Source organism: Quercus robur, chromosome 1 (genome assembly GCF_932294415.1).
Source record: "Quercus robur chromosome 1, dhQueRobu3.1, whole genome shotgun sequence".
NCBI lineage: Eukaryota > Viridiplantae > Streptophyta > Magnoliopsida > Fagales > Fagaceae > Quercus > Quercus robur.
The window spans coordinates 17,936,538-17,963,108 of NC_065534.1; the positions used below are offsets into that span (position 1 = coordinate 17,936,538).

At 35.3% G+C, this 26,571-nt stretch overlaps 2 protein-coding genes across 4 annotated transcripts; both read right to left on the reverse strand.

The window, feature by feature from the left end:
- Positions 1 to 6,724: 6,724 nt before the first annotated feature.
- LOC126723913 (pentatricopeptide repeat-containing protein At5g27110-like) lies at positions 6,725 to 11,892 on the reverse strand. 2 transcript variants are annotated; one of them, XM_050427926.1, is made up of 3 exons: positions 9,604 to 11,892; positions 8,288 to 8,369; positions 6,725 to 7,089 (listed from the first exon to the last, which is right to left on the reverse strand). In XM_050427926.1, the coding sequence occupies exon 1, from the start codon at positions 11,771 to 11,773 to the stop codon at positions 9,683 to 9,685; it is 2,091 nt and encodes a 696-aa protein (XP_050283883.1). In that variant the 5' UTR covers positions 11,774 to 11,892; the 3' UTR covers positions 6,725 to 7,089; positions 8,288 to 8,369; positions 9,604 to 9,682. The 2 variants fall into 2 exon arrangements, with proteins under 2 accessions (XP_050283883.1, XP_050283877.1); XM_050427920.1 differs by having other exon boundaries at positions 9,427 to 11,892.
- A 2,151-nt stretch (positions 11,893 to 14,043) lies between these two features.
- Positions 14,044 to 25,684, reverse strand: LOC126723923 (PH, RCC1 and FYVE domains-containing protein 1-like). 2 transcript variants are annotated; one of them, XM_050427938.1, is made up of 9 exons: positions 24,966 to 25,684; positions 23,653 to 23,739; positions 22,386 to 22,475; positions 21,316 to 21,396; positions 20,947 to 21,141; positions 18,721 to 20,859; positions 16,667 to 16,813; positions 14,920 to 15,305; positions 14,044 to 14,565 (listed from the first exon to the last, which is right to left on the reverse strand). In XM_050427938.1, exons 1-9 carry the CDS (start codon positions 25,032 to 25,034, stop codon positions 14,433 to 14,435), a joined length of 3,327 nt encoding a protein of 1,108 aa, XP_050283895.1. In that variant the 5' UTR covers positions 25,035 to 25,684; the 3' UTR covers positions 14,044 to 14,432. The 2 variants fall into 2 exon arrangements, with proteins under 2 accessions (XP_050283895.1, XP_050283905.1); XM_050427948.1 differs by lacking the exon at positions 24,966 to 25,684 and having other exon boundaries at positions 21,316 to 21,382.
- Positions 25,685 to 26,571: the final 887 nt, after the last annotated feature.

A 26,571-nucleotide genomic window follows, 5' to 3' on the forward strand; every position in this document is an offset into this window, starting at 1 on the left:
AGAGAGAGACACCATCACACCAGGTACTAAAATATAAAGAAGAGAGAGGGAACGTATGCATGAAAAATGCATGAACATGTGATATGCAAAAAAAATTTGCATCATGGGTTCAACCTAATCCAAACCTATCAGCACACAATTTCCAACATATAAACACACATCTAGATGCATGAAACATTGTGAAAATGCACATGAAATGCAATGCATGATCATATAACATCAAATAAGCAAAACCTAACCCAAAAATTCATAAGAATCTCAAAAGTTTTCAAAAACCCCCAAAAAATTCAAGAAAACCCAAAACCTAGGTCTAAATGCATGAAATGCATTAAGAGTGAAGGATTTAGAACACTTACCAAGTGATTTGATCTTGGACAAGTCTGAAAAACTTGTGGGTAAGGAGTTTTGAGAGAGAAAAGAGTGTTTGGAGGGAGAGAGATATGAAAAAGTGAAAACAGATTTCGCGTTGAAGCTATTTAAATAATTTGCAGCTCAATGGATCAAGGATCTGTCGAGATTTGTTGAGCACTAAATCTTGACAGATAGAATCTGTCGAGGTGCTGTCGAGAATCTATCGACGGCAAAAATACCTCGATGGATCAAACAGCTATTGAGCAACTATCGGCCAGACAAAAACTTTCTCGGTGGATTGAGAATCTGTTGAAAAGCTATCGAGACAAATTCCAGATAGCTCGATGGATCGAAGATGCGATAAGATCTGTCGAGAAAAGAAGTCCAAGGGTCTCGATAGATAGCAATCTGTCGAGGATCTGTTGAGAAGCTATCGAGCTAGATAAAAGAAGTTTTTCAAAGAGAGAAAAAACACACAGAAATGAATGCAATCAAGTAAGTTACTCAACCAAAGATCCAAACAACATTTTAAGCTTTCAAACACATCTCTCAACAAGAAAAATGCAAAGCATTCATAATCCAAAATGCACACACACACACTAAACAAGTCTAACTAATTTTATATTTCAAAAAAAAGTCAAGACAGTTTAATGAGTACACATCAACACATGTATCCCTCATGATAGCCAAATCAAATGGTACTTGCACATGTCAAAAGTAGTAAAGAATTTTGCGTGTTGTGTGTGAAAACATTGCAAGGGTGCATAAGTATCTCATATTATGATGATTTGAGATATGAGAAAATCAATTTAACTTACACACAATCATAACTGCTTGATGTGGACTATCACTTTCGAGATACATCCTATAACTCTCACATCTCCTAGAAACACGCTTGCAACCATATTTAAAAGCATTTTGATTCTTTTTGCTTTTGTTTTTCTTGGCATATTTTTCTTTTTGAGCATATCATACATGTGCATATAAGAGAGAGAAAAGAAATACCCAATTATGTTAAGTTTTAAACATCATAATTTTTGCTATGCTGAAGCATATAGATGTTATTCATGATTGGCGGGCTTTAGTGGTGAGATGATTATTTTTTCCTTTCTCTTAGGATTTTTTAGTCATTCTCGTCAAAAAGAGTAATATGAGTGTTAAGTATTAGAGATTACTTAATCGTACTTATCACAAACACGAGTCACAAAGTTCATTTGCTTAGTTATGCATTAAGATGCTCATCTAAGCTACAAAAGATACAAAGTTTAGAAAACTTTGCTTCAATGGCCATCCAAGGTGTACAAGTACCAAAGTACACAAAACACACACTGTTTTTGTATTTTTCTAATTTTTTTCAATTTTTTTAAATTTATTTTTTTGACAACAAAATAAAGCAAAATTGAAAACAAATAAACAAAAACATGTTAAATAAAACATAGCATAAAACTAGACTTACTCAACAACAAGAAAGCAAAACACACAAGTAATGCATAAATGAAAAGAGGAAGAGAGAGAAAAAGTGACAAAATTACTTTGAGCCTTTTTCCTTTCACACCTTAGAAGAACCTTTCCGTTGAGCAAACCTTTGATCTGGCGATGAGGAGGAAGAATTGAAACCGTTCAAGTTCGAAAGGAACATGAGGGCTTTAAAAAGATCTCCAAGATGAGCAAAAGAAGATGGAAATTGATTTTGGTTTCCAGATGAGATCATACTGTTGCTCTTTTGAGTGGCTAACCACTTGTAGCAATTTGGATGAGTATGCCCAGAAGCTCCATAGTGATGACAGATATGTTGATTCTTCTGTTTATACCTTTGGTTATTACTTTTCTTAGTCCTAGGGTTTCTAGTCTCTTTCTTTTCAAGCTTAGGAGGTGCTTCTAGAATAGATTTGCCTTTGTCTACGTTCTCACTAGCTATATCAGTTTTACATTCATTGTTCTCAAAATTAACATTATTAGCAAGTGAGACAAACACAGTAGTACTAGAAGAGACAATATTAGAAGAAGAGAAATTATACCCCAAACCAGTTCTATCAGAAGTAGATTTCTGAAAGCTAAGCATTTCATCAAGCTTTGCACTGGAAGTTCTCTCCAGTTGAGCTCTAACTTGAAACAGCTCTGCTTCAAGCTTCTTGGTGCTTTCAGCTATGAAATTATTCTCAAACCATAGTACTCAAATTGTCTAATTAGCTTCATCAAACTTTGTGGAGAGCTCCTCTCGATCTAGCTCAACATCACTCAGCTTCTTGGTGGCCAGCCTATATAGTTTCTCATGCTTCCTAGAAATCTTGTACAATTTTTCATACACTGTATGGATATCATCTTGATCATCCATTTTCTCAAACTTAGAGTGCACTAAGTCTTCTTCATCATCTACTGTTTCTAAACCTCCATCAGTAGAATCAACTCTAGCAGTGACGGCATTCAAGATTCCCTCGTCATCATTGTCATTTGAATCATCCTTAGGCTCTGTGTCACTTAAGGTAGCAGCAAGGGCCTTGCTTTTCCCAATAGTCTTGAGATAAGTTGGACATTCTTGTTTCATGTGTCCAAAGCCTTAACACCCGAAGCACTTTGGTCCGGAGGGAACAGTGAACTGATCACTATCCTTAGCATCCTTCTTCCCTTTATCTTGGATTCTGAATTGTGAAGAATTAGATTGCTTTTGGTCTTTGTCGAATCCTTTCGCATTGGCATTCTTCATAAACTTCTTGAATTGCCTAGTGATATAGGATTTCATTTTGGAATCTTCATCCATGCTCTTGCTTGATTTCTCAATCCTAGTCAAACCCAATTCATAGGTTTGCAAGTTGCCAACTAGCTCTGTCAAAGGAATTTTGTCAATTTCCTTTGATTCCTCAATGGCGATGATCTTGGCATGGAATCTCCACGGAAGAGATTTGAGCACCTTTCTTACAACCTTGGGTTCGGGAATGGTTTCCCCAAGATTAAAGGCGGAGTTGACTATGTCTTTCAGCTTGGCATAGAACTCATTAAATGACTCATCCTCCTTCATCTTAATTTCTTCAAAGCTTGTGGTAAGCTTTTAAAGCTTTGAATCCTTGATAGCCTTAGTCCCTTCATAGGTTGTCTAGAGGATAGTCCATGCTTCTTTAGCAGTTTTGGTAGAAAATATCTTCTTGAACTCCTCATTAGTGACTACACTGAATAGAACATTCAATGCTCTGCTGTTGAAGTTTGCTGCTTTGATCTTGGCATCATCCCAATCAACCGGCGCTTCCTTTGGCTTAGTCTTGCCAATCTCCACAGCTTGCCACACCTTATCTAAAGACTGTAAGAAAGCTCTCATGCTTACTTTCTAGTATGCATAGTTAGTGCCATCAAATAAAGGAGGTATAATTAGAGATTGTCCTCTATCCATGACAAATAGGGGTCAATGGATCACACAGCAAAAATTAACCCTAATCAGAGTATGCCCGCTTTGATACCACTTGATAGGCCAAGAATGTATTGACCAATTTGGTAACTTAATCAATTAATTTAGCCAAGTGAAATTAATTAGATTCAATTACATGCAATATGTGTGGTAGCACAAACAAATTACCAACTAAGTTAAATGTAGCGGAAAGTGAATTTGACACAGGTAATTTGTTTATGAATGGGGAAAACCACCGAGACAAAACCCCACTTGGTGAATTTAAGGTCACCACTCCCGAAAATCTACTATTATCAAAACAAGTGGTTACAAGTAAAATGAATTTTAGTACCTAATACCAACCTGCAGTTGAACCCTTACCCCAATACCCAATTGGACTTGTGATGTATTGACAATCTCTCATTTTAATGCACGGCTCCCAGTACTTGACTAACACACCAACTTGAGAAAGATGTTGGCTGCAAAGTTCTTCAGTTCATCTAGACAATGAAGATCAAGAAGCTCCTTGGTTACAAAACCCTCAGCGTAAAGACGTAGCAGCTTCTACAAAGAATATGATGAATTAGGACAAATTTTGTCTCCAGTCACAATTTGCATGCACAATCAATTTGCATTGAGTTGTATCACTTTGCATCACCTTTGATGGCCCCTTAAAATAATCCTTACATATGTTTAGGGTTGTGAGAAAATAAACTCTACACAAATAACTTGGATATGCGAGAAAAACAGATTTGAAAATTTGAATTTTAGAATTCTCGATAGATATAACTTCTGTCAAGAGCTGTTGAAAATTCTTATTAAACCTCAATAGATTTATTTGTTGAGTTAGTTGTTGAGATCTAATGAACAACATTTTTTCACTTGTTTCTTGGACAGATTTGCATGGCTTCAATGCTAGGCTTGAACTCTTGTTCCATGAAGTACTAAACCATCCTAGATCTATCCAAATTACAAGTAAAATGCGTTTTGTCAAAGGATTAGCCAATTTACAATAACATATGTTCTAACAAGTTCTACATATGTCCTAACATAAGCGTTTCAAGACTATTCCTTATCGAATATCATTTTTCTACACTTGGAATTAATTCAAACACAATCACTTTAATCTTTTCATCTTGCTAAGGGAATTCAAGGTTGATTGAGCATCCCACCTCTTAAAAATTAATTGTGTGAGCAAAAGTAGCAAGTTTATACCTGAAATAATTCTTAGTTACTTTTTGCCCACCACATTACTAATTTAATTTAATTTAATTTATTATTTTTTTTTACATTAGGTAAATCCATAAATGAGGGTGTGATTGTGTGTACCATGTTCTATTTTTCTATATGTAAAATTCTAACTTGTCATGTTACTGTTGAAGGGTGTAAATAAGAACTTTTACACTAGGTTTGGATTGAATTAATCCTTAAAAAAAGAAAGAAAAAAAAAAGATGCAAATCATGAAAGACATCAATAACAATAAGCTGGCCGAACTAGATTTTCATTTTTCCCTTTTATGGTATAGTTTTTTTTTTTTTTTGGGGTATACTTTGATTATTATAACAAATGAGGAGGAGAATTGAACTATGGTTCTCCTAATAAGGAAGACCATACTACAAATTAAGCAATGAGGCTCTTGGGTTTTGCATTATGGTTAGGTTTAGAGTGATGTTACACAAAACTAAAAAATTAACTAAGAAATTTGTATATAACTATTTTTTATTTTATTTATAGATATGATAAAAATTTTAACCTATGGCATTTGCTTCATGTTGATTGCTTTTTATAATTAGGGCAAGACACTGATTGGTTTATGGTATAGTCGGAATTTGAACTCAAAATATCTTATTTGATGGCAAGTGACTTTACTAGTTAAGCTAACTGGAATTTACACACACACATAAATTTATAATTAAATTTGTTACAATAAGTGGGGGAGAAGTATTCAAACCCTAGTTCACCTTATAAGAAAGGCAAAGAAATGTCACTGAGTTATAAGCATCTTGGCCATTTGCAATATAATTAAGTTTGTAGTGACATTACATAAAATGGGGGAAAAAAAGTAAGAAATTTGTTTATTATATTGTTGATGTGAAACCAATCAATTTTTAAGAAACCCCATCAACTGAAAATTGTATATTATGTTGTTCATGGCTTGCACCTTCATCCTCTAAGGGAAATTGTTCCTCCACTTTCATCCCTCCTCTCCCAGTCCCAGCAACAAACCCCATTGACTGAAGTTTTAATTTATTAACTATAGACTGCTATGGCTTTATTTCTTCAGCTTTTCTCTTGTTGCGATTCCATATCTGATATCTCTACATCAGAAGAGTATGGTTCAATACATAAATCCACTAAAGCTATCAGAGGTTCAATGATACGTACACGTATTTGGAATTATGGGTCGATTAAATTAATTATAGGAGTGCGGTTTTCTATGAAGGGGATGTGTGTTTGTGTAGTTGGTGTCCATACAGGTAACACTAGAAGAGGTGGGATGATGAGAAATAATAAGAGCCAACAACTAAGTGATGTGAGAAATAATAGATGCCATTAATTGGTAATTTAGTTTATTTACTATTATTTTATTAACGATAGAATTTGGCATTCGGTATTGTTGTTATTATCTTTTATTCATTGTAATGTTGGAGTTTGTTTTCAGTTGTGGGCCCTTGTTTTTAGATTGTAAACATTGTGGAGTTCTTATTTTTCGATTGTTAAGTTGTAGTAACTGGTATAAAACCAACAAAGTATTATTGAATAAAGATATCTAAAAAGTTTAATCAAATTGTGTAAGTATCATTCAACACATAAATCACTAGTATAAAACCTTACTATATGGGACTTTCTTTTTTTGAGAGAGAGTTTCAACCTATGACGTCTACTTCTGATAATAGCTCTTTATCATCAGACTAATGGATAAAAAAAAAAAATGACAGCTCTAAACACATCTAATCCACAAAGTTTCAAAAGAACACTCTTAAAGGATGTGTGACTGAAAAACTATAAACACCATAGATCACCAAATATCTATTTTGACCAGCAAATTCCAAAGAAGAAACTAAAAACGTACGTCAATAATAAACTACTGGTAATGGTTCAATTACAGAAAGTTGTGGAAGATACAGGGAAGAGGGTTTGCAAGTCTTCCTCCAAGTAAAAATTATCATTATTTGTAAATGGAGGCACCACCTCTCTTTGATTTAAGGTAATTTGTATTAATAGCTCCTATGCTGCAGACAGAGGGTAATCATCGGGTAGAAAACTATGGGGTTGGTGTGCTTTGTGCTTATGGTTTAGCTGTTGATCTACTTGCAATTTTCTGGCTCCAATAAGAGGTTATCAAGGATTCAAGATAGGCCTGCATATTACAAAATAGTACAAAGTAATATAACAAAGAGTAACATTACAGTAATCAAGTCAGTCAGGCTAACCAATTTTTCATTCCAGAAAAATATAAATAATCACTCAATTCTATATGTTTTCCTTATAAGCAGTTGAGCATGGGATTCATGAATTATGTTACATCATGAACACTGATTTTAAATTGCTATCACTTCAAAAAAATCTCTCTTCTAAAAATCAACCACCTGTTTAAAATAGCTAGAACTTGAAAGTCCTATAACTGAGATCATCATCTTTAATCAATGATGCACATCACGCTTAACATCAGAGGCAAAATGCAGGTTATCAATGCAGGTCTTCCTAAAATAACAAATTCTTGCTCAACAGATGCAACTTGTTAAATGCCAGGTAGATATGGTAAATATACACTGATGGTTCAAAAACATACCAACATAAAAAATAAAAAAATAAAAAAACAAATTCTTGCTCAACAGATGCAACTTGTTAAATGCCAGGTAGATATGGTAAATATACACTGATGGTTCAAAAACATACCAACATATAAAAAAAAAAAAAAAAAAATTTCAATCTGATAAGCTATGAAACCAAAGACTCCAGGCCAGTCTGGGAGCAGATTGCAGAAAACAAGAATGCTGATAATGTGAACATAGCTAGCTTATCATGGTCATCTAATCCACCGATGAAAACATTAGCTACAGCAGATATGTTTAATTGCTAGAGCAACAAAGCAAGGTGTTATGGGTATGCATAATTATTGAGAATCCTTTAAATGAAACTTCCATGACTTAGATTGCTCTAGGTAGATAAAGATAGAGAGTGATTTGACACAGATGCAAGTTAAATTGTAAATGGCATAAAATGCCTATTCTGCAGTTTATCAAATAACATAGAAGCTGAAAAATTTATGCATGCCACTTATCTGAATAAAATACATTCGCGATACTGATGGCAAGATTTAATACCCTCTACCAATAAGCATGATAATATGAATAAATTATCCTAAATTACAAAATCAAAGATCATACACAAAAGTTCAATTCCAATTAGCTAATAGATTGCAATGATGAGATTACAAGATGCACAAAAAAACCTGGAGGAAGGGGGCGGGAATGCATTAGCATGCTTGCCGAATATAAAATAAACACATGTAGAAGATTGCATTCACATGTCTGGAGAAACAGGGCCAAACTTACATTAGAAACTGCAATGGACAAAACTTGGACTTCCTCCTTCAATACTTAAGCAAGTATGCTCCTTTCTTTAGACAGTAATGGCCTGTAATTGAGATCAGCCAAGAATCTAACTTAAGCATATTCAGCACTTGGAAGCAGGTTAATATCAAATTAGAAGAGAATGAAGTGAAGACAAAAATTCGACAGCATATTCAACTGGCTTGGAAGAACATAATGAAAAACTGACATGTACACTATACAGTGTTTATAAACACTAACAATTTTAATGCCTAGTAACAACAGCAGACAGGATTCCAGACATAGAACCTAGAAGTAAGAGTGTAAGACCCCTTTGAACCAGCTCAGTTTCCCCTTATTGATTGGCGAGGTAGCACCAGTGCACTGCTTACACATGTACTTAATGTTTTACGTACATTTGTCAAAGAAATTTTATCACAACACGCTTTGTGAGTAAACTTTCAATAATTTTGTTAGTTCTTAGTTCGTACTCCTAGAAAGGGCCGCTAGTTTTCTCTCTTGGTGAATGCATCTTGGTTAGTAAAATCCTTGACCTAAACCAAGACGCCAGTATCAAATCCCACCTCCCAGTATGTAGCTCAGAGTCCCTAGTGGGACACAAAAACAGTTTACTACTTTCTAATCCCCTATCTAAAACCCAAAAAAAAGAGACATAACATCCTAAAAAAACTTAGTTAAACAATGGTAAAAGAGCCCATTGTTTCAACTATTCAAGGTAGAAAGTCAACCCACCCAAAGAAAAGGTCATCCTCCAGCTTTTTCCAACAACTTGAAAATTCATCGGTAACAACTACTTTCAGTCAGTTCAAACTTCAAACAACATAATCAGATAATTAAACCCAACCCTACAAAATCCAACCAGACACATCACTTCACAATCACTATTAAAACCCAACTTGATCACACCAAATATGTTATGCTAATATTACAGAAAGCAACCCAATGAAAATAACACAGTTAGCACAAACAAACAAATTAAAGCAATCTACAATGTTTTTCCTTGCCTTTTATAAGCAAACTAGTCCCAGACAAAAATCTAAAACCAACCAATACTTGAATGTAAATCATTGAACAACACTGAAATAATCTAGAATATCCAAGAAAAAAAAAAAAAAAAAAACCTGCTCGATGTCCCATTCAATTGGGCTGGTCCAGCTAAGATCCAAAGCCATCCTATTCGTTCATGACATCCACACAAACCAAAAAAACTAGACTCCATCGCAACCAATACCAGTACTACTCTTAGACTCACCCATTCTCAAAACAAACGCTTGCATTCACCAATATATCCAACTCACCCTCAAAATTCACACACAGGATTTTCACACTTCTGTCTCATTTGAATACAAGTAGCTGCAAGTTAGTACATCATTTGACTCATCTACAACATGAAAACAGCTCATCTTTCTCCATGTGACTGGTAAGTAATTTGAGGCATTCATACACCATCTCAGCATGTGGGTGTGACTTATCATCAATAAAGAAAGGTTGGACCCTACTGTTAATCTCAATCCAGCTACACCCAGGGTTCTTCTTCAATCCTAGCTCTTTCATCTTAGATCTCACCTTGCGCACCTCATCCCATTCTTTTGCAGATGCATACATATTTGATAAAATAATATAAGTTGATGGATCATCAGGATCCTTCTTGATAAGCAATTTTGCAATTTCTACCCCCAAATCTACATTTCTGTGCAAACGGCATGCGGAAAATAGTGTGCTTAATAACCCAACATCCTCACTAATTTCTGGGGTTCTTTGGAGAATCCCATAAGCTTCATGCAATCTTCCAGCACGTCCAAGAAGATCAATCAAGCATGAGTAGTGTTCAATTCTGGGACTAATACCATACTCAGTGATCATTTTATTAAAATGATGACAACCTTCATCAACCAATCCGGCATGGCTACAAGCAGATAAAACTGCAAGGAAAGTCACTATGTCTGGTTTTGCATTGGACTGCTGCATTTCACCAAACAGCTTCAAAGCTTCTAAAGCTTGACCATGAGACCCATAAGCTGTGATCATTGACGTCCATGACACAACATCTCTCTCAGGCAATTGATGAAAAATATTAAGTGCTTCGTCTACTGCACCACATTTAGCATACATGTCAAGCAGAGCCCCCATAACTACTTCATTGGTTTCCAACTTACTCTCTATGACATGGTTGTGAATGTCCTTACCCTGTTCCAAGGCTGCTAGTTGTGAACAAGCTGGTAAAACACTAGTATATGAAATGGCATCTGGTTTAATACCAGCTTCTTTCATTTCATAGAAGATGCCAAGAGCATTGAAATAATTGCCTACTGTCACATATCCAGAAATCATGACATTCCATGAAACTGCATTATTCTTGGGCATCATTTCAAAAACATTTTCAGCAGATCCAACCCATCCACATTTGAAGTATAAATCAATTAAGGAGCTTTCAGTAAAGATGTCAGCCTCTATTTTGTTTCTTACTATATATCCATGTATGAATTTTCCGTGTTGCAGTTGGGCTGATCTTGAACAAGCCATTAATATGCTGGTTAAAGTAGTCAAAGTGGGTTTAATTCTTTCCTTGTTCATCCTTTTAAAGAGTTCCATGCATGATCTACTGTCACCTTTTAAACTGTATCCTGCAATCATGGAGTTCCATGAAACCACAGTCTTTCTTGAAATGTGCTCAAAAACCTCTATAGCCATGTCTAAACAACCGCACTTTCCATACATGTCCACAAGAGCAGAGCTGATGAAACCATCCAACTCAAAACCATTTCTCACCAACTCCATGTGAATCTCCTTCCCTCTTTCCAAATCTAAAAGCCTTGCACACGATGAAATAACAGTTGTGAGTGTCACCGAGTTAGGCTCAAACCCAGAACCTCTCATTCTTTCAAACAATTCCAACGCTTGTTTAGCTTGCCCATCTTGATAATAACAGGAAATCACCGTATTCCAACATGCCACATCCCTGTCAGGCATTTCATCAAACAGCTGTATAGCATACTCAAAAGCGTTGCATTTTGCATACATGCTCACAAGAGCACTGGCCACAACAATATCATTTGCAAAACCAGTTTTTATCAAATGGGTATGAATCATTTTACCACAACCAACTCTACCCAACCCACCATAGGCCTTTAGAACACTTGGGTAAGTGTAACTATCAGGTTTCAAATATGGACAACGCAATAGCCTCTCATACAGCTCAAGAGCTTCCATGAACATGAAGTTTTTGGTGTAAGCAGCCAAGAGGCCATTCCACAAAGAGATGTCTAATGGGTTATCAATGGTTTGGAAAACAAGGTTTGCAGAGTCATACAAATGGCAAGAAAAGTAAAAGTTGATGAGGCTTTTGCAAATGGCAGTGTTGGTTTGTAAGCCTAGAGAGACTATCTTTTGGTGAATTAGCTTGCCTTGCTTGACTGATTTAGAACCTATGCATGCTCTTAAGAGAGATAATAGCTTTGTGGTTTCCATTCAATTACTAATAGTAGTACGGAAAGATAGTAAAAATGGAAATGAAACTGCATGAAAAATAGGCAGATAAGTATAAGCACATAAACTATGAGATACATGAATCCGTAGAGACAAGAGAGAGAGATTTACGTTAATAAAAAACAAGCGGCCTGCATGGACACGAGAGAAGTATTCACTTCTCAACTTTTCAATGGGAATTTGGGAAATAAAGGCCAGGATAATTTATAAGGATATTTACCTATATTATTTAAATAGGTCATATAATTTATTTAAAAAATTCATGAATGATTTCTTCAATAGCCCACGTTGTGGGTCAAAAGAAAAATAGTTTTGAACTAGCTTTTAGGTGTATAGTTTTTATTACCAAATTAAATTTAAAAAAAATATAACTATATTAACAAATAATGTTATTATTTTAAAGAGGTTTTTTTTATAAGACAATTTCAAGGATAATTAAATTCAATACACTTATATGTTTAAATTTATTTGGTGAATAAGTTACAACATTTTACGAAATTTTTTGTACCTAAATTTTACCAATTTTTTCATTCTTCTTTATGTAGTTGTAAATATAATAAAATTAAATAGAAAAAATAAAATAGTATTAATTAGTAATTAGATAAGTTGAGGTGGAAAGCAATAAATATTTAATAATGATGATATGGATACTATTTTTTTTAACCGTGAGAAAACTTAAATCCCAAGCCCGACTCAATACAACTTGAGGAGGCCTAAAGGCCCTAAAGTGATCATTTTGAATAATTTATATAAATATATATATATATATATATATATATATATATATATAATAAGCAAAAGTAAACGTTCAACTTTCTATATGATATCCTTCTCAAAAAAAAAACTTTCTATATGATAATTTTTTTTTAAATTAAAATACATTTTCTTACTTTCTCACAGTACAAAATTAATATTGAAATTTTTGTATTCAAATTTTGTTAATATCCTAAACGACTTTTCCAAAAAAGAAAAGAAAAAAGAAGTCAATAAATATGAGATATATTATGTTTTAAGGTGGGTATAAAAATATGATATAATTGTCTAAATGACATATAGGCTATATAGTCTATGAGTCCAAATCTTTTATCCTACTTTTCCTGCTCCACCCTATACTCCACAAATAAAAACTTGACACTTATTTAATTACTTTTTTTTTTCTTATTTCAAACACCTAAAATAAATAAATAAATAAATAACCAAATATATTCCCACCACTACCACTGGTCACCGCTAGCAAAGATTGTTGGCGCCACTAGAAAGAGATCGCCGGTGCCATCAACACTAGCACTCACGGCCAACCACCGCCTCTTTGTTCAAGGCACTGCCTTTTATGTTTAGCAAACTCAAATATTAAATTCCTATTGTTTTGAGCCTTTTAACAAAGGGGCTGCCTCTATGTTCAACAAATCAAAATAAAGTTTGATCTTTGTTTGTAACTATTCCTTGCCTTTACTGTTTCTGCCTCTATGTTCAACAAACCAAAATAAAGTTTGATTTTTGTTTGTAACTATTCCTTGCCTTTACTGTTTCTGCAGCTTTCCTCTTCAACCATCAAGGCACCAAAATTTTCCTTTTTGCTTCTTTAATTTTGAATCACAACAGATTGCAAGCCTAGCTAGAACAGTTTACGCTTTCTAAGTTTCAATTCAAACCAACGAAGCAATTTGGTGGTTTGGTCTACAAAGACATAGATCCGGAAGAAATGGTGAGTTGGGCTTATTTTGAAGGCATGTAAGTAGGTTGACGACAGTCTTATACAAAAGAGAGAGGGGTTCACGGCGTTGACGGCAATGTGCAAATTTCTTTTTTATTTATTTTAGGTATTTGGAATAAGGAAAAAAAAAAAGAAATTAATTAAATAGGTAAACATGTGTCAGGTTTTTATTTGTGCAGCATAGAGCGGAGCAAGAAAAGTGAGATAGAAGATTTGAACTCATAGCCTATAGGTAAAGCCGGCCATGATTGAACATATCTCTCTCTCTCTCTCTCTCTCTCTCTCTCTCTCTCTCTCTCTATATATATATATATATATATATATATATATACAGAGATGGGTAAAGCCGGCCGTGATTAAACCCATCTCTCTCTCTCTCTCTCTCTCTTGAAATGTAATTAGTTTACGTTTACTTAGATGGGTAACAACATCAGTTATCTTCGCAGAACATGTAACTATGTATTATGTAAGCCTAATTGAAAAAGAAGATGAGAGACAAATAAAGAAAGAACATGCATTTGTAAATGTACATAGCAGCTGCCTTTAATATGGCTTGAATGAATTTATAAACCGTAAAGGGGAAAAAAAATCTGCAGATACATTCACTTATGGAATTTACATAGCAGCCACAAGAGCCAGCAACCTACTATAGGAATTTACATTTCTCACCCTCAACCCCCACACAAAGGCACATATAGGGAAAAAATGGCAAGTAAAATCAAGTAGAAAAAAATATCAAAGAAAAAAAGGGGACATACAAAAACACAATCAAACCCCTCTAATTCTCTCCTTATACCAAACCTTGCTTCCATCCAACTAATTCTATAGCAGATGGAAGCCAAAACTAATCAATTAGTATGGCCTCTCAGTAAGTCAAGCTGTAATCTGGAAAATACCATTTCATTTACAGATGATTGTTTCAATATGTCAATGAGACAAGTCCTCACTCCCAACACCAACATTTGACTTGTCAGCCATACGCACATTGTATTGTTTGTATACTCTATCCCGGTTCTCTGCCCACCATTGTTCTGCTTGTTTCTCACTAAACCGCTTCCGACTGCATGCATCATTAATAAGGTTTACATTTGTTACAGGGGATGATCATGATATAATCAACTCTCAGAACTCAATTAATTAAGGCAAATTAAAGTAAAACCCCCAAAAAAGAAAGGATTGGGGAAAAAAGTTGGGTGGGGGGTTGGGGGGGATATAATCATCAACACAAAGTCTAATTTCACATCAACTATGTACTATCAAGCACAGACTGCAAGTGCAAGTTTGATGGCCGGTTAGGATTTAATGTGGACAAAGGGCATCATATCACTAGATGAATCAGCTTGGACATCTCGATTACCAGGAAAATGTTGCACATTATTTAAATAGTAAGAAAACTGCATTGAAGATAATGTACCTGAAGCGAACTCGCTTGAGATCCTTGACTCCTCCGGGTAAGGAGGTTAGTGTAATATATACACCAGGCTCATCTTGCTCAACCCATTCATTGTCAAGGCGAGATTCACTTTCTTTCACTCTGCCTCCATTTCTAGTCGTTGCATCAGAATGGGCTTGTTTGTTATGACCTAAATTACGATTACTGTTGGTGGTTGATCCATTAGAAAGCAACTGGTTGTTTGATCCATTTGAGTCTGGTTCTTGGAACACTGCTTGACCATTCATTCGGTCAATAGAAGCATTAGAAACTTCGTTGGAAGCAGGGCTGGAGCCAAAGGAAGAAAGAGAAGGTGATTTGGTATTCCGAGCTGCTCCCACAGGCAGCCTTTCAGCCATGTCCTTCAACTATTCAGCATAATAAAAAGGAAAATTTTAGCTACCAATAAAAGCTCAAGTAACAACAGCCCAATTGCTTCAGTTAGCAAGCACTTTACTGGATCAAGTCCTAGATGCAACTTAAGAAATTTCTTGGTACACCGTTACCTTGGGTTATTAGTAACTGGTAACTAAAATCATGCCACATGAATTTTAAGTTTTCAAATGCATATAATTTACAGTATAAAAACTTGAACCCTATCAAGGATAACAAAGCATTAAAGATTCCATCAATATCCAATGAAAACACAAGTGAAAAACAAACCAACTCATCTCTGAATATAATGAACTCTATATACATTTGATGACCCCCTAATCAAAGCTACCTTTACAGAACTTTGAGGAAAGTCTAGAGGTTTAACAATATAAGCCTCAATAAATGTCCCAGCAAAAACAATTTACCAAGCTGAAATACAACATTACTTTAACCTCATTAACAAAAATGATGTTCTACCTTGAGAAGGGTGGCGTGGCCACTTTCAGCTCAGTATACTATAAAGATTACATCAAGCACTAGAAAAACAGACAGGAGGAATTGGTAGATTACAACTTAACAAGAAAAACTGGTAGTAGCAAAATCATTTACAAGTTAGCGCTGTGACTGACAAATTCTCTCTTTCTGCATCAGTGACTAGCAAGCAGTGAATGTGTACAGGGACAGTTAAAAACACACGACAATAGAGCCTCATGAGAATTAAGGAAAGGCAAATTCAAACCAGTGTATTTGTTGTCAGTGTTTTTGGCAAGTTTATGATCTGAAAAAATTAGAGTGGAAAGCACATTTCAACCTGTCCTGGCTTTGGTTTTCTACATGCTCCACATAGTCACTAATTTTTTTAGATACAAAGTCACTAAATTTTTTAGATAAAATAACAAACATATAGCTGTAGATAGTAATATGATTGTTATTATACATATTTTTTGTTTGACAGATAATCAAATTCATTACAAAGAATAATAAAGGGTTTTTGGACGTCCAGGGGATAAAACAAAAGAAATAATTCACTTTCTTCCACATGACATTTGAAGGAACAAATATAACACTAAAAAATGAAGTATTTGCAAAGCAAAAAGAGTATTGTTCCCAGTTAGGAGAAATTCTGGAATAGAAAATAGGAATTACTGCAGATAATTTAATTTCATCTTCTTTTTTGCCTTCTTTCTTTTTTAACTGAATGTCCTTTAAACTGGAACTAGACATATATGAAATTGACTAAATGGAAATGCTTTAGGGGAAAAAAGGATTCCTCCTTGTTGCCATGCGGAACATAACTGGTAGATTTCATGTACACGGTAATCCAAAATCCCATAATATTAAACATCAATCTTACTTGGGCTGTAAGTGATTTGATTACATCCTTTGCTGCTCTACATTTTTCAGCTTCATCCTCTGCAAATGCTAATGCTTCTTTTAGCTGTTTGGTTGTTCTATCCAGCTCAATTTCTTGAAGTTGTGCTTTGCGAGTGAGATTTTCCACCTACAAATAAATATTGGTCAGAAATAATGGACAAATATAAAACTGAGCCAGTTCTATATGCTTGTTAGGTCATGGAAAGAGGAATTTAAGTTGTAAGCTAGAGATATCAACTACAACTTTTATCGCTAAGTAAAAGCTTAAAATCAGTTCTTTATGCAAACGATCAAAGTAACTGATCATTTCAATATGTATGAATTATTTAATTTTGTCATATATATATATATTTGATAGGTAATAGAAGTTTTATTGATTTCGTGCAATCATTTTCTGTTTCTATTTGATTTGTTTTGTACAATCTGTTTATCATCATGAACACGATGTACTTTTTTTAATGAAAATATCTATTACCTATCCAAAAAAAAAAAAGTGTTCATGATGATGAACACATTGTACTTGAAACAATTAGAAAAATATCAATAAGAAATGCTAACAGATTGTAGGAAATCAGAAATAGAAATACATTGCGTAAAACCCTAAATACGAAACTACTCAAACAAAGTCCCAACTAGCATAGACATCAACAGATCTAAGGGTCTCTCAATATCTTCAAAAGTACATATCTTACAAGGAAAACTCGTGCTCATGCTCTGGTGTCTGACCCCTCATACAATCACGTATAAAATAATTAGCTTCAATAGCCCATGGCATTTGCAGATTCAGACAATGTTATAAGTTTCTCTGTGTCTGTGTGTGCATGTGCATGTGCATGTGTGTGTGTGTGTGGGTTAATGTATATATACATGTAGTAAATTTTTTCACTTGACGTATTGTTCTATTATATGGAAACATATCCTCAAACATATATAATATATCATCATAAATTCACAAAGTCACATGCCAAACACAATACTGCCATCGTGATCAAGTGGTACCACTTTGGCACGAGGAAGGTCTTTAGTTCAACCCATGGGAAGGGATAGTATGGGCCCGGGAATTATACCCACGCTCTGTTGCCTACATTTTTACAGTTTGAAAAAGATTCACAAAGAACAGTACAGCCAGGTCCTTGTTTATAGATGTGTGAGAGTTATATATATATATATATATATATATATCTGTGTTGAAACATGACTCTTGAAACCAGTCCTCAAACATAAATGGAAGTCTTTTAGAGACCAAAAATTAAAGGTAAACTTTGCATCTGTGTGTTACACCTAACTTGCCATCATATAAATAGTCCATAAAATTAGATCATGAAATATCCAACCAAACCTACCAATCTCCCTACTTCTACATTTCAAAGCAGCCTCCAGTATGGCTCCTACATGTTTTAACTTTTAACATAAATCCACTTCATTATTTATTTTCAATACTGCTTAAACTGAAATGTTCTGGAATATTTCTATTTCTAAAGTTGTTTTATAAATGATACTATGATTTCTTTAATCACAAACAGACAAGTGACGAGATACCCATTGGGTCTGCCAGAACTGCTAGGAACATACTGAATAATTGGTACATCCATCTGAAAAACTAAATCCATAATAAGCAAGAATGAGGAAAAAACAACGACTTCCATTCTGGAAAATAATGTTCAGCTGTAAGATACGAACTATTTTTTTTGGAGATGTCCATTTTACTGATAATATAGTGGTCCACTTTTTTCTTTCACCATTTCAGAATTCATTAAGATAACAGAACCAACCCATGGAGAGAGAGAGAGAGAGAGAGAGAGCATTTTTCAACCACATCAAACTTGTATGCAGTCAATCAAGAAATATGTACAGTTTCAGCATACAGCCTACCTACTCAATTGTCCCCCATAAGAAATCAGGAATACAAAGAATCCAAAAAATCTATAAGATTGGAAGGCATGAAAATTTCCATTGGTAAAAATAAAAAGATATGATAAGTAAAGCAACAAATTAGCACAAGTGAGCAATTGAAAGGTAGGGAGAACTATGTACCTGTGCTCTTAATTTAATAACCTCCTGGCTAAGGCTATCATTTGTCCTTCTAGTATCATCCACAACAATCTTTGGTGAGGTAAGTCCTCCTAGAGTAGGGGTTGGAGTCGTTGAACGAGGGGGGCTGGGCCGCCTTGATATTGGGGATGTTGCTCGAGAAACAATTCTTGATCCAGGAACAGAGGCTGAGAAAAACTTCTTAGATGACCCAAATACAGGATTAAAAGATTTAGAAATATTAAGTGGTCCCCACTGGGAACTTCCATTTGGAACAGGTGAGACACGACTGCTGTTAAATTCTAGTTTCTTGTTTTTTTTAGAAGATCGGCTTTCCACTTGCTTCAAGGATTCCATCGAAGAAAATCTTGCAAGTTGCACACGAGATCTGGTATCCAACTTCTCATCTTTTTCAGTAAACTCGAGTGAACCTTGATTGATACTTCCTCTTCTGCTCACAGAAGAATGAGATGAGCCATCACCTTCAATCGTTTTCCTCAGTTTGTTAAAACAACTATCACAGACACGATAAGGTTTGTTCGGATTTGGTGCCATAGACGCCTTAAGAGACTTCTTGCTACTGCAAGAATGACAAAAAACAAGTCCACAATTGTAACAATTGTGACGTTTTCTTTTGAAATTAAATGGAAGGCGGCAGCCAGAACACATAGACTGGTCAACACCTGAGACCCACTTATGAAGGCAGATAGCAGCGGTAAAATTAGTACCACAGGCAATACTTTTGACTTGCTTATCTCTTAGAGCTTCTACTAATGTAGGGGAATTCCTATCATCTATATCCCCATGACCTAAACGACCATTTGCTCCCTTGCCCCAAGTATAGACTTCTGTTCTTGCAGTTAAAACTGCAACATGATAAGCACCACAAGCTATCTCCTCTACAAAACTCTTGGAAAGCTTTCCTTCAACACGAGTAGGGAATTTTCCATCAGATTGGGGGTTCCCCAACTGGCCATAAACATGACTGCCCATTGTATATACATGACCCGAGGTTGTAAGGGCAACAGTCAGACTATGTCCACAGGCAACTTTAGAAAAGTTGGGATCAACAAGGGCAGCAACACAGGTAGGCACAAGTTTTGCTTCCTTGTCACCATGCCCAAGTCGACCTTTATCCCCATCCCCCCAAGTAAACAGCTTCCCTGAAGAGCAGTTGCTGGAACTAGGATTCCCAACCATGACTTCTACAACAGCAGCTGTATGCCAAACACCACAAGCTGCTTGGACAGTGCGGAGCCCCTTAAGGGATTCTACTTCCCTTGGTATTGAAACACTTCTCCGATCTCCATGGCCCAGAACACCAAATGTGCCATCACCAAAAGTAAACAATTGTCCAGCAGAGGTCACAACAGCCGTGTGCCAGGGTCCACAAGAGATTGATGAGACATGTATGCCCTCCAAGGGCCCAATTACTCTTTTTGGGATCCAGTGACTCACTTCATTTCCATGCCCAAGAAGGCCAAAATTGTACGTGCCATCACCCCACGTGTACAAATCACCAGAAAATGTTATAGCACACGTATGGTTCTCACCACAAGCTACAAGCTCAATGTTATTACTACTTAAGGCATCAATTAGCTTTGGCTCAACAACATCAGAATCTACTCCATGCCCAAGCCTACCTCCAGATTCCTCCCCCCAGGAGAAAATCTCTCCTTGCTTGGTTACTAAGGCAGCATGTCGTCCACCACAGGCAATGTTCTGGACATCAAGTACTACTGCAGATTCTAAGGCTTTAGGCAACAAAGAATCCATTTTGACACCAAAATAACTCCCAACCCTTTGAATTCCACCTCCAAGAACACCATCCCCTGTGCCTTCCCCCCAAAGAAAAACATCCCCCAAGGCATCAGCATCATCATGACCAGAACCTTGGCTTGATGAGCTAACCGCACTCGAGAGACTAACTCTAAAAGCATCCATTGCCGTTGGCTTCATGTGGCCATGTACACTATCTGAGCCTCCAGATGACAAAGAATGTACTGAAACACTAGCAGATTCTGAAGGGAAGAAACCTTTGGGAGGAACAGTATACAATATCACATCAGAATATGCCTTATCCAGACCATTCTTGGGGGGGCTTTCATACGGACTATGAAGACGAAGGTTATCTCCACTATCCTGAATTGAGCATAAGAAGATTTTTTTTTTTTTTAATCTGCATTTTCAACTCAAATCGGAAGCACGTATTAATCAATATAAATTTACCTTCTGCAGGCTGTCATTACTACCAAATGGAGAATTCAGAGGAGAACTTCTTCGTGTGTATGTTCTAGGACTATTTGCTTCGGAAGGAATCCCATCACTCCTTGATTCTGTTCTCCATTTCCGGTGATGACTACGTGAAATTAAGGCTTTCAAACCACTAAACCATGATTCAGCTTCATCTTTATCCTTGCAAATCTGGTCCAGGAGAATCAGATCACCAGATTAGAAACCACTTCAACAAACACAATCTTAAACCTCATAGACATGGATAAAGGAGAGAAGATGTATTAAAAGGACCATGGAATCAATAAAATGGAACTAAAAATAATAGAAATGGATGGGAATGAATACTATAAAGGAAAGTCTTACCAGATCTAGTGATCTTTCATTATATATGAGAGAAAATGACTGATATTCCTTCTCAGGCCGTGGATACCTTTGAAAGATTGGCTGGAAAATATTAGGACAGGTTCAATCAGTACACAACACAAAAACGTATGACATAGCATGAAGCTATCACAGATGGTTAAGGGCAAGACATGGAGTTGGAAAATAGACAAGAATACAACTGGAACACATGTAGACACACACAAACATAATCAATAACATAAGCTCATAAGAAATTATCAGTACCACTTCAGTCAATAAAATTTAGGACATATTCAATCTGTACACAACACAAAAACATATGACATAGCATGAGGCCATCACAGATGGCTAAAGGCAAGAAATGGAGTTGGAAAAAAACAAGAATACAACTTGAATACATATGCAGACACACAAAAACATAATCAATGACATGCTCATAAGAAATTATCAGTACCACTTCAGTCAATTAAATTTAACCGAGAAAAGAAAAGGGGGTTGGGGTGAAAAAGATGACCAATATACTCATGGATATATACAAATTTAGGATCTGAACCCAGCAAAACATCTTCATTAAAGTATATCCTAGTACGAAAGAGAACCCCATCAGTAACCATAAGCTGACACATTCAAAATAAGTGGCAATGTGTCTACAGATTCAAGATCCATGACAAAGAAACCTCTCAATGAACGATTGAAAGTTAGTGAATGATAAACAGTTTAGAGGTCAAAATAGAATGGATGCTAATTTAGGATGGACTTATTTTATAAGTAGATTAATATGGAAATTATGAATATGAATTGGATGTAATGTATTCCACATTCTAGTTACACATGACTGGACTATAATGACGATAATTTTTCAATATAAAATATAAGATATTTGGTCAAAAAATTGTCAATATAAGTTTGTCAAAATCCCATAAGAAACAATCAAGAAAAAGGAATTTGAATCATCCGATAAAGAAGTCTCTCTCTTTTGTCAAAAGATCACAGTAAAGACATTACATTCTCCTATCATTATGGCAGCATAGGCATATAAAGAAAGTTTTCTTCACAGCAAAGACACTTACAGTGCGCTGTCCAGAAATAATTTTAGAGACATGACTTAGTTTAAGATGCTTCTCCTCTTTCCCTGAGAACCATATCAAAACAGACTCATCCTGAAAGCAAGAAGAAAAATCAATCATATTATACTTCTATTAGCAAAAATCTCATTCTGCAATTAATTGCACTGAAACAGAAAGAACTATTTTAAAAATAAAACAAATCAATAAACAGTTTACAAGCTGTCTGCATTATACATGTGTGAGTGTGTGCGCATGTGTGTGCGTTTATATATATTTAACTTGTTTAAAGATGAAAGAATCCAATGGATTGGTTGGAAGGGAAATGATATACAGTATAGTTCAGTGGCATTTGACTGGACCTGAAAGGGAAACTATTTGATGAAATTGTCAAAATATCCTGACTAAGGTACATGTTAATGTTATTCAATCTTCATTTTCTTGAAGTTGGTATTAAAGCCAAACTAGTTTCTATTTATTATACTTAATATGATGCAATATATATAAACTAAGTACATTCAATCCGTTTGGCACATATGGCTAGTAACCTACTTATTGTACTTCTGTAAATAGGATTTGGTTAAACAGCAAAGCAAATCAGTTATCCTTCTTTTTTAACAGAAGCAACTATAATTGCAGAAACCATCCCTAATTGTATGTGTTAGTGACCGGAGTATCATGAACAAAATGAGTACTTTGCTGCTAAAAAAATGATTGATATGCAGAAAGTTAGCATGAATATAATGTTTCCATTGACAGTGTCATACATAGAGAAGTACACCATATGTGGAGCTCTCCGATTCTGTAAGATAAGTACATGGTAACTTAATCAATACCTTAAAAAGTAAACTACCTGCGCAACCCCTCCCCCCAGTAGAATCAGACACACACACACATAATTTATCGAAAACTATTTGAATAATCATCAGTCAACTGAAGAAAAACATAGAAGCTGAAAATTTTGTGCATATCACTCATCTGACTAAAACATATGAGAGGTACTTATGACAGGATTTAATGACTTCTGCCCACAAGATAATATGAATAAATGATCCTAAATTAATAAATAAAGAATCATACACTAAAGTTGAATTCCAATGAACTAATACTTTGCGATGCTCAGATTATAATAAGCATAACAAAACCTGGGGGGAGGGAGTTGTAAAGCACTAGCATACTTCCCAATTTTTTATATTTTTTTTAAATTTTTGGATAGGTAGCATACTTCCCAAATATTACAAACACATGTTGGGGAAAACAGGGCCAAGCTTACATTGGAAAGCCGGAATGGGCAAAACTTGGGCTTCCCCCTTCTTCCATACTTAAGCAAGTATGCCCCTTTCTTTAAAGCAGTAATGGCCTGTAATTGAGATCAGCCAAGAATGTAAATTAAGCATATTCAGCACTTGCAAGCAGTTTGATATCAAATTAAAAGAGAATTAAGTGAAGACAAAAGGCTGGCAACATATTCAACTGGCTGAGAAGAAGATAAAGAATTTCTATTGAATTTAATGAAAAACTGAAAACGCATTCTCTTCAGAGGTTTTTTTTTTTTTTGATGATCCTCTCTTCAGAGTTTATATAACACTAAAGTTACAGCCTCAATGCCTAGTGACAACAGCAGACAGGATCCTGACATGAAACCTGGCAGTAAGACCCCTTCAAAGAGAGCCTATCAAGCTTAGTTCCTTTCTTGATCAATGAGGTAGCACCAGCACGCTGCTTACACATGTACCTTATGTTTTACATACATTTGTCAAAGGAAGGTTACCCCAACATGCTTTGCAAGAAAAAATGCAATAATTTTGTCAGTACCAACTCCTAGACTAAGGGCAGCCAGTTTTCTATCTCTTTGTGGATGCTAGCTTAATTATTAAAGTCACTCTTTGCCTAACCCAAGAGGCCGGGACCAAATTTCAAATCTACTACAGAACGCAGATTTAACTGACGGGAGACGACTACCTCCCAATATGTATCCCAGAGTCCCTAGTGTGCTTCAAACAGACCCCCCCCCCCTCCCCCCCCCCCCCTTTTTATTTATTTATTTAAGTTTCCTCCTTTCTAATCCCCTATCTCAAATCGAAATCACAAATCACAAATCACAAATAACATCCTAACACCACTTACTTAGCCAATGGTGAAAGAGCACATTGTCTAAAACTATTCAAGGTAGAAAGTCAGACAACCCAAAAAATAAAAATAAAAATAGTCATCTTCCAGCTCAGTCCAACAACTTGAAAATTCATTGGTAACAACCATTTTCAGTCAGTTCAAACAACATAATCAGCTAATCTAAAAACCCAAATCCCTACAAAAATCCAACAAGTACCAACCCAATTCTACACATCATTTCACCATCACTGTTAAAACCCCACCAAAAATATATATATTTTAATATACTATGCTCAAATATCACAGAAAGCAACCCAAATAGCATCATTACAAACAACAAACCAATAAATTAACACACTCATCATTTTCTCCATGCCAATTATAAGCACACTAATCTCATTCTTGAGTGTAAATCATTGCACAACAATGAATAAAACCAAAATTAATTAATTAATTAATTAATAAAAAGAAAACCTGCTCGACGTCTCTTTCGACTGGTCCAGTTCTGCTAAGATCCGAAGCCATCCTATCAGTCCGTGACATTCACGCAAGAACTGTAAAACCTAAACTCCACCACCAACACTATCACAACCACCACCACAACAACAACAACAACCAGTACAACTCTTTGACTCAGCCATTCTCAAAATCACAAGCTTCCATTCACCAATTCATTGAACTCGCCCTCGAAATTCATACACACACTCACTCTGCCCTAAATCCTCGGGCGAGCCTCCGAATCGAGCATTCTACTTAGCTCCTCCAATTCGGTGCGGTTACGGCTTCACAGTAACCGTACCATTAACCGGTGCTCCTGAATTCAAGTACAGCTCGTGAAAGTGGAAGTGGAAAACCGTAGAAGAAGCAGAGTCAGTTTATCGGTTTTCTTTGGATATGGAAAGAGATTCGATCGAAGAAAGAAGAGCAAAGAACAAAAAAGCAAGCTCCACTGAGCGACACAGAGAGAGAGAGGTCTATCAGAGTCTATGAGAGGTGGAGGTGGGAGCTGCGTGTGTGAGTGCGTGCGTGCGTGTTTGTCTGAGAGAGAAAATCGGGGCGAGAAAGTGCGGGAAAGAGTGGGAAAATCTAGGAAACTATATGATCTGATTGATTCTCTCTCTAAGTTGCAGAAGAGAGAGAAAGAAAAGCAACTATAAAAATTTATGTGAGAGAGAGAGAGAGAGAGAGAGAGAGTTATAAAAGTAGAAAAAATATAAATTGCTGTTAATATTAGTCTAAGAAGACAAGTCGTAGTAAAGAGAATTAAGTGGAGGTGTGTATGGTGTGGGAGATAATGCCCATTATCTTTATCTTAATTTTCCATATTGACACTCCTTTTTTCTCGGGAAAGTTCTTTTTAGATTCTTTGTTTACGGTGAAAATATGTCAAGTAAAGAATCTTTGAAAATACTAATACAAATTTTCTTATTAGTCTACTTTCAACTAGTTACCTCCTTTGACTCGACATGTCAGTGTTAAGAGAAAAAGAGTTCGACTTACAAAATTAATAGCGAATTATAACTATCTTAAAAAAATTTACTTCTTTCTTTTTTTTGTTTTTTTATTTATTTATAGTTTTATAGTCAAAGAGAAAATAATTTGTATCCTAAAATTTTAATTGAAAATATTAAAAGATGCCAATTAAGACTTTAATCTATCTAACAATGGGTCTTTTGTTTAAAAGGGAAAGAAGTATATGGTTGTAAGGGCCCTTCCCTTTCAATCTCCTTAATATAATTGTTCTTAATTATATAAAATAAAAAAACCAATAACCAATTTAAGACTTTTTTTTGTTGAGAAGAACCAATTTAAGACCATATAGAACTAATTTATCATTTATAATTTTACAGTCAAAGAGAAAAGATTTTGAAACCTAAAATTTCAATTGAAAATATTAAAAAATGTCAATTGAGATTTTAATATATTCAATGATTGGGTCTTTTGTATAGAAGGTAGAGAAAGATATAGTCATATAGGTCATTTTCTCCGTTTCTCCTTAATATAATTATTCTTAATTATTAAAAAAAAAAGTACCCATAACCTATTTAAAACTTTATAGAACTAAATACAACCTTTGGTA

Coding starts and splice junctions, on each gene's coding strand:
- LOC126723913 (XM_050427926.1), bottom strand. CDS start 11,773: ATGGAAACCACAAAGCTATTATCTCTCTTAAGAGCATGCATAGGTTCT.
- LOC126723923 (XM_050427938.1), bottom strand. CDS start 25,034: ATGTCACGGACTGATAGGATGGCTTCGGATCTTAGCAGAACTGGACCA. Junction 15,306..16,666: donor TCAAATCACTTACAGCCCAA/GTAAGATTGATG, acceptor TATGCTGAATAG/TTGAAGGACATGGCTGAAAG. Junction 14,566..14,919: donor CTCAAGCGAGTTCGCTTCAG/GTACATTATCTT, acceptor TGATGCATGCAG/TCGGAAGCGGTTTAGTGAGA.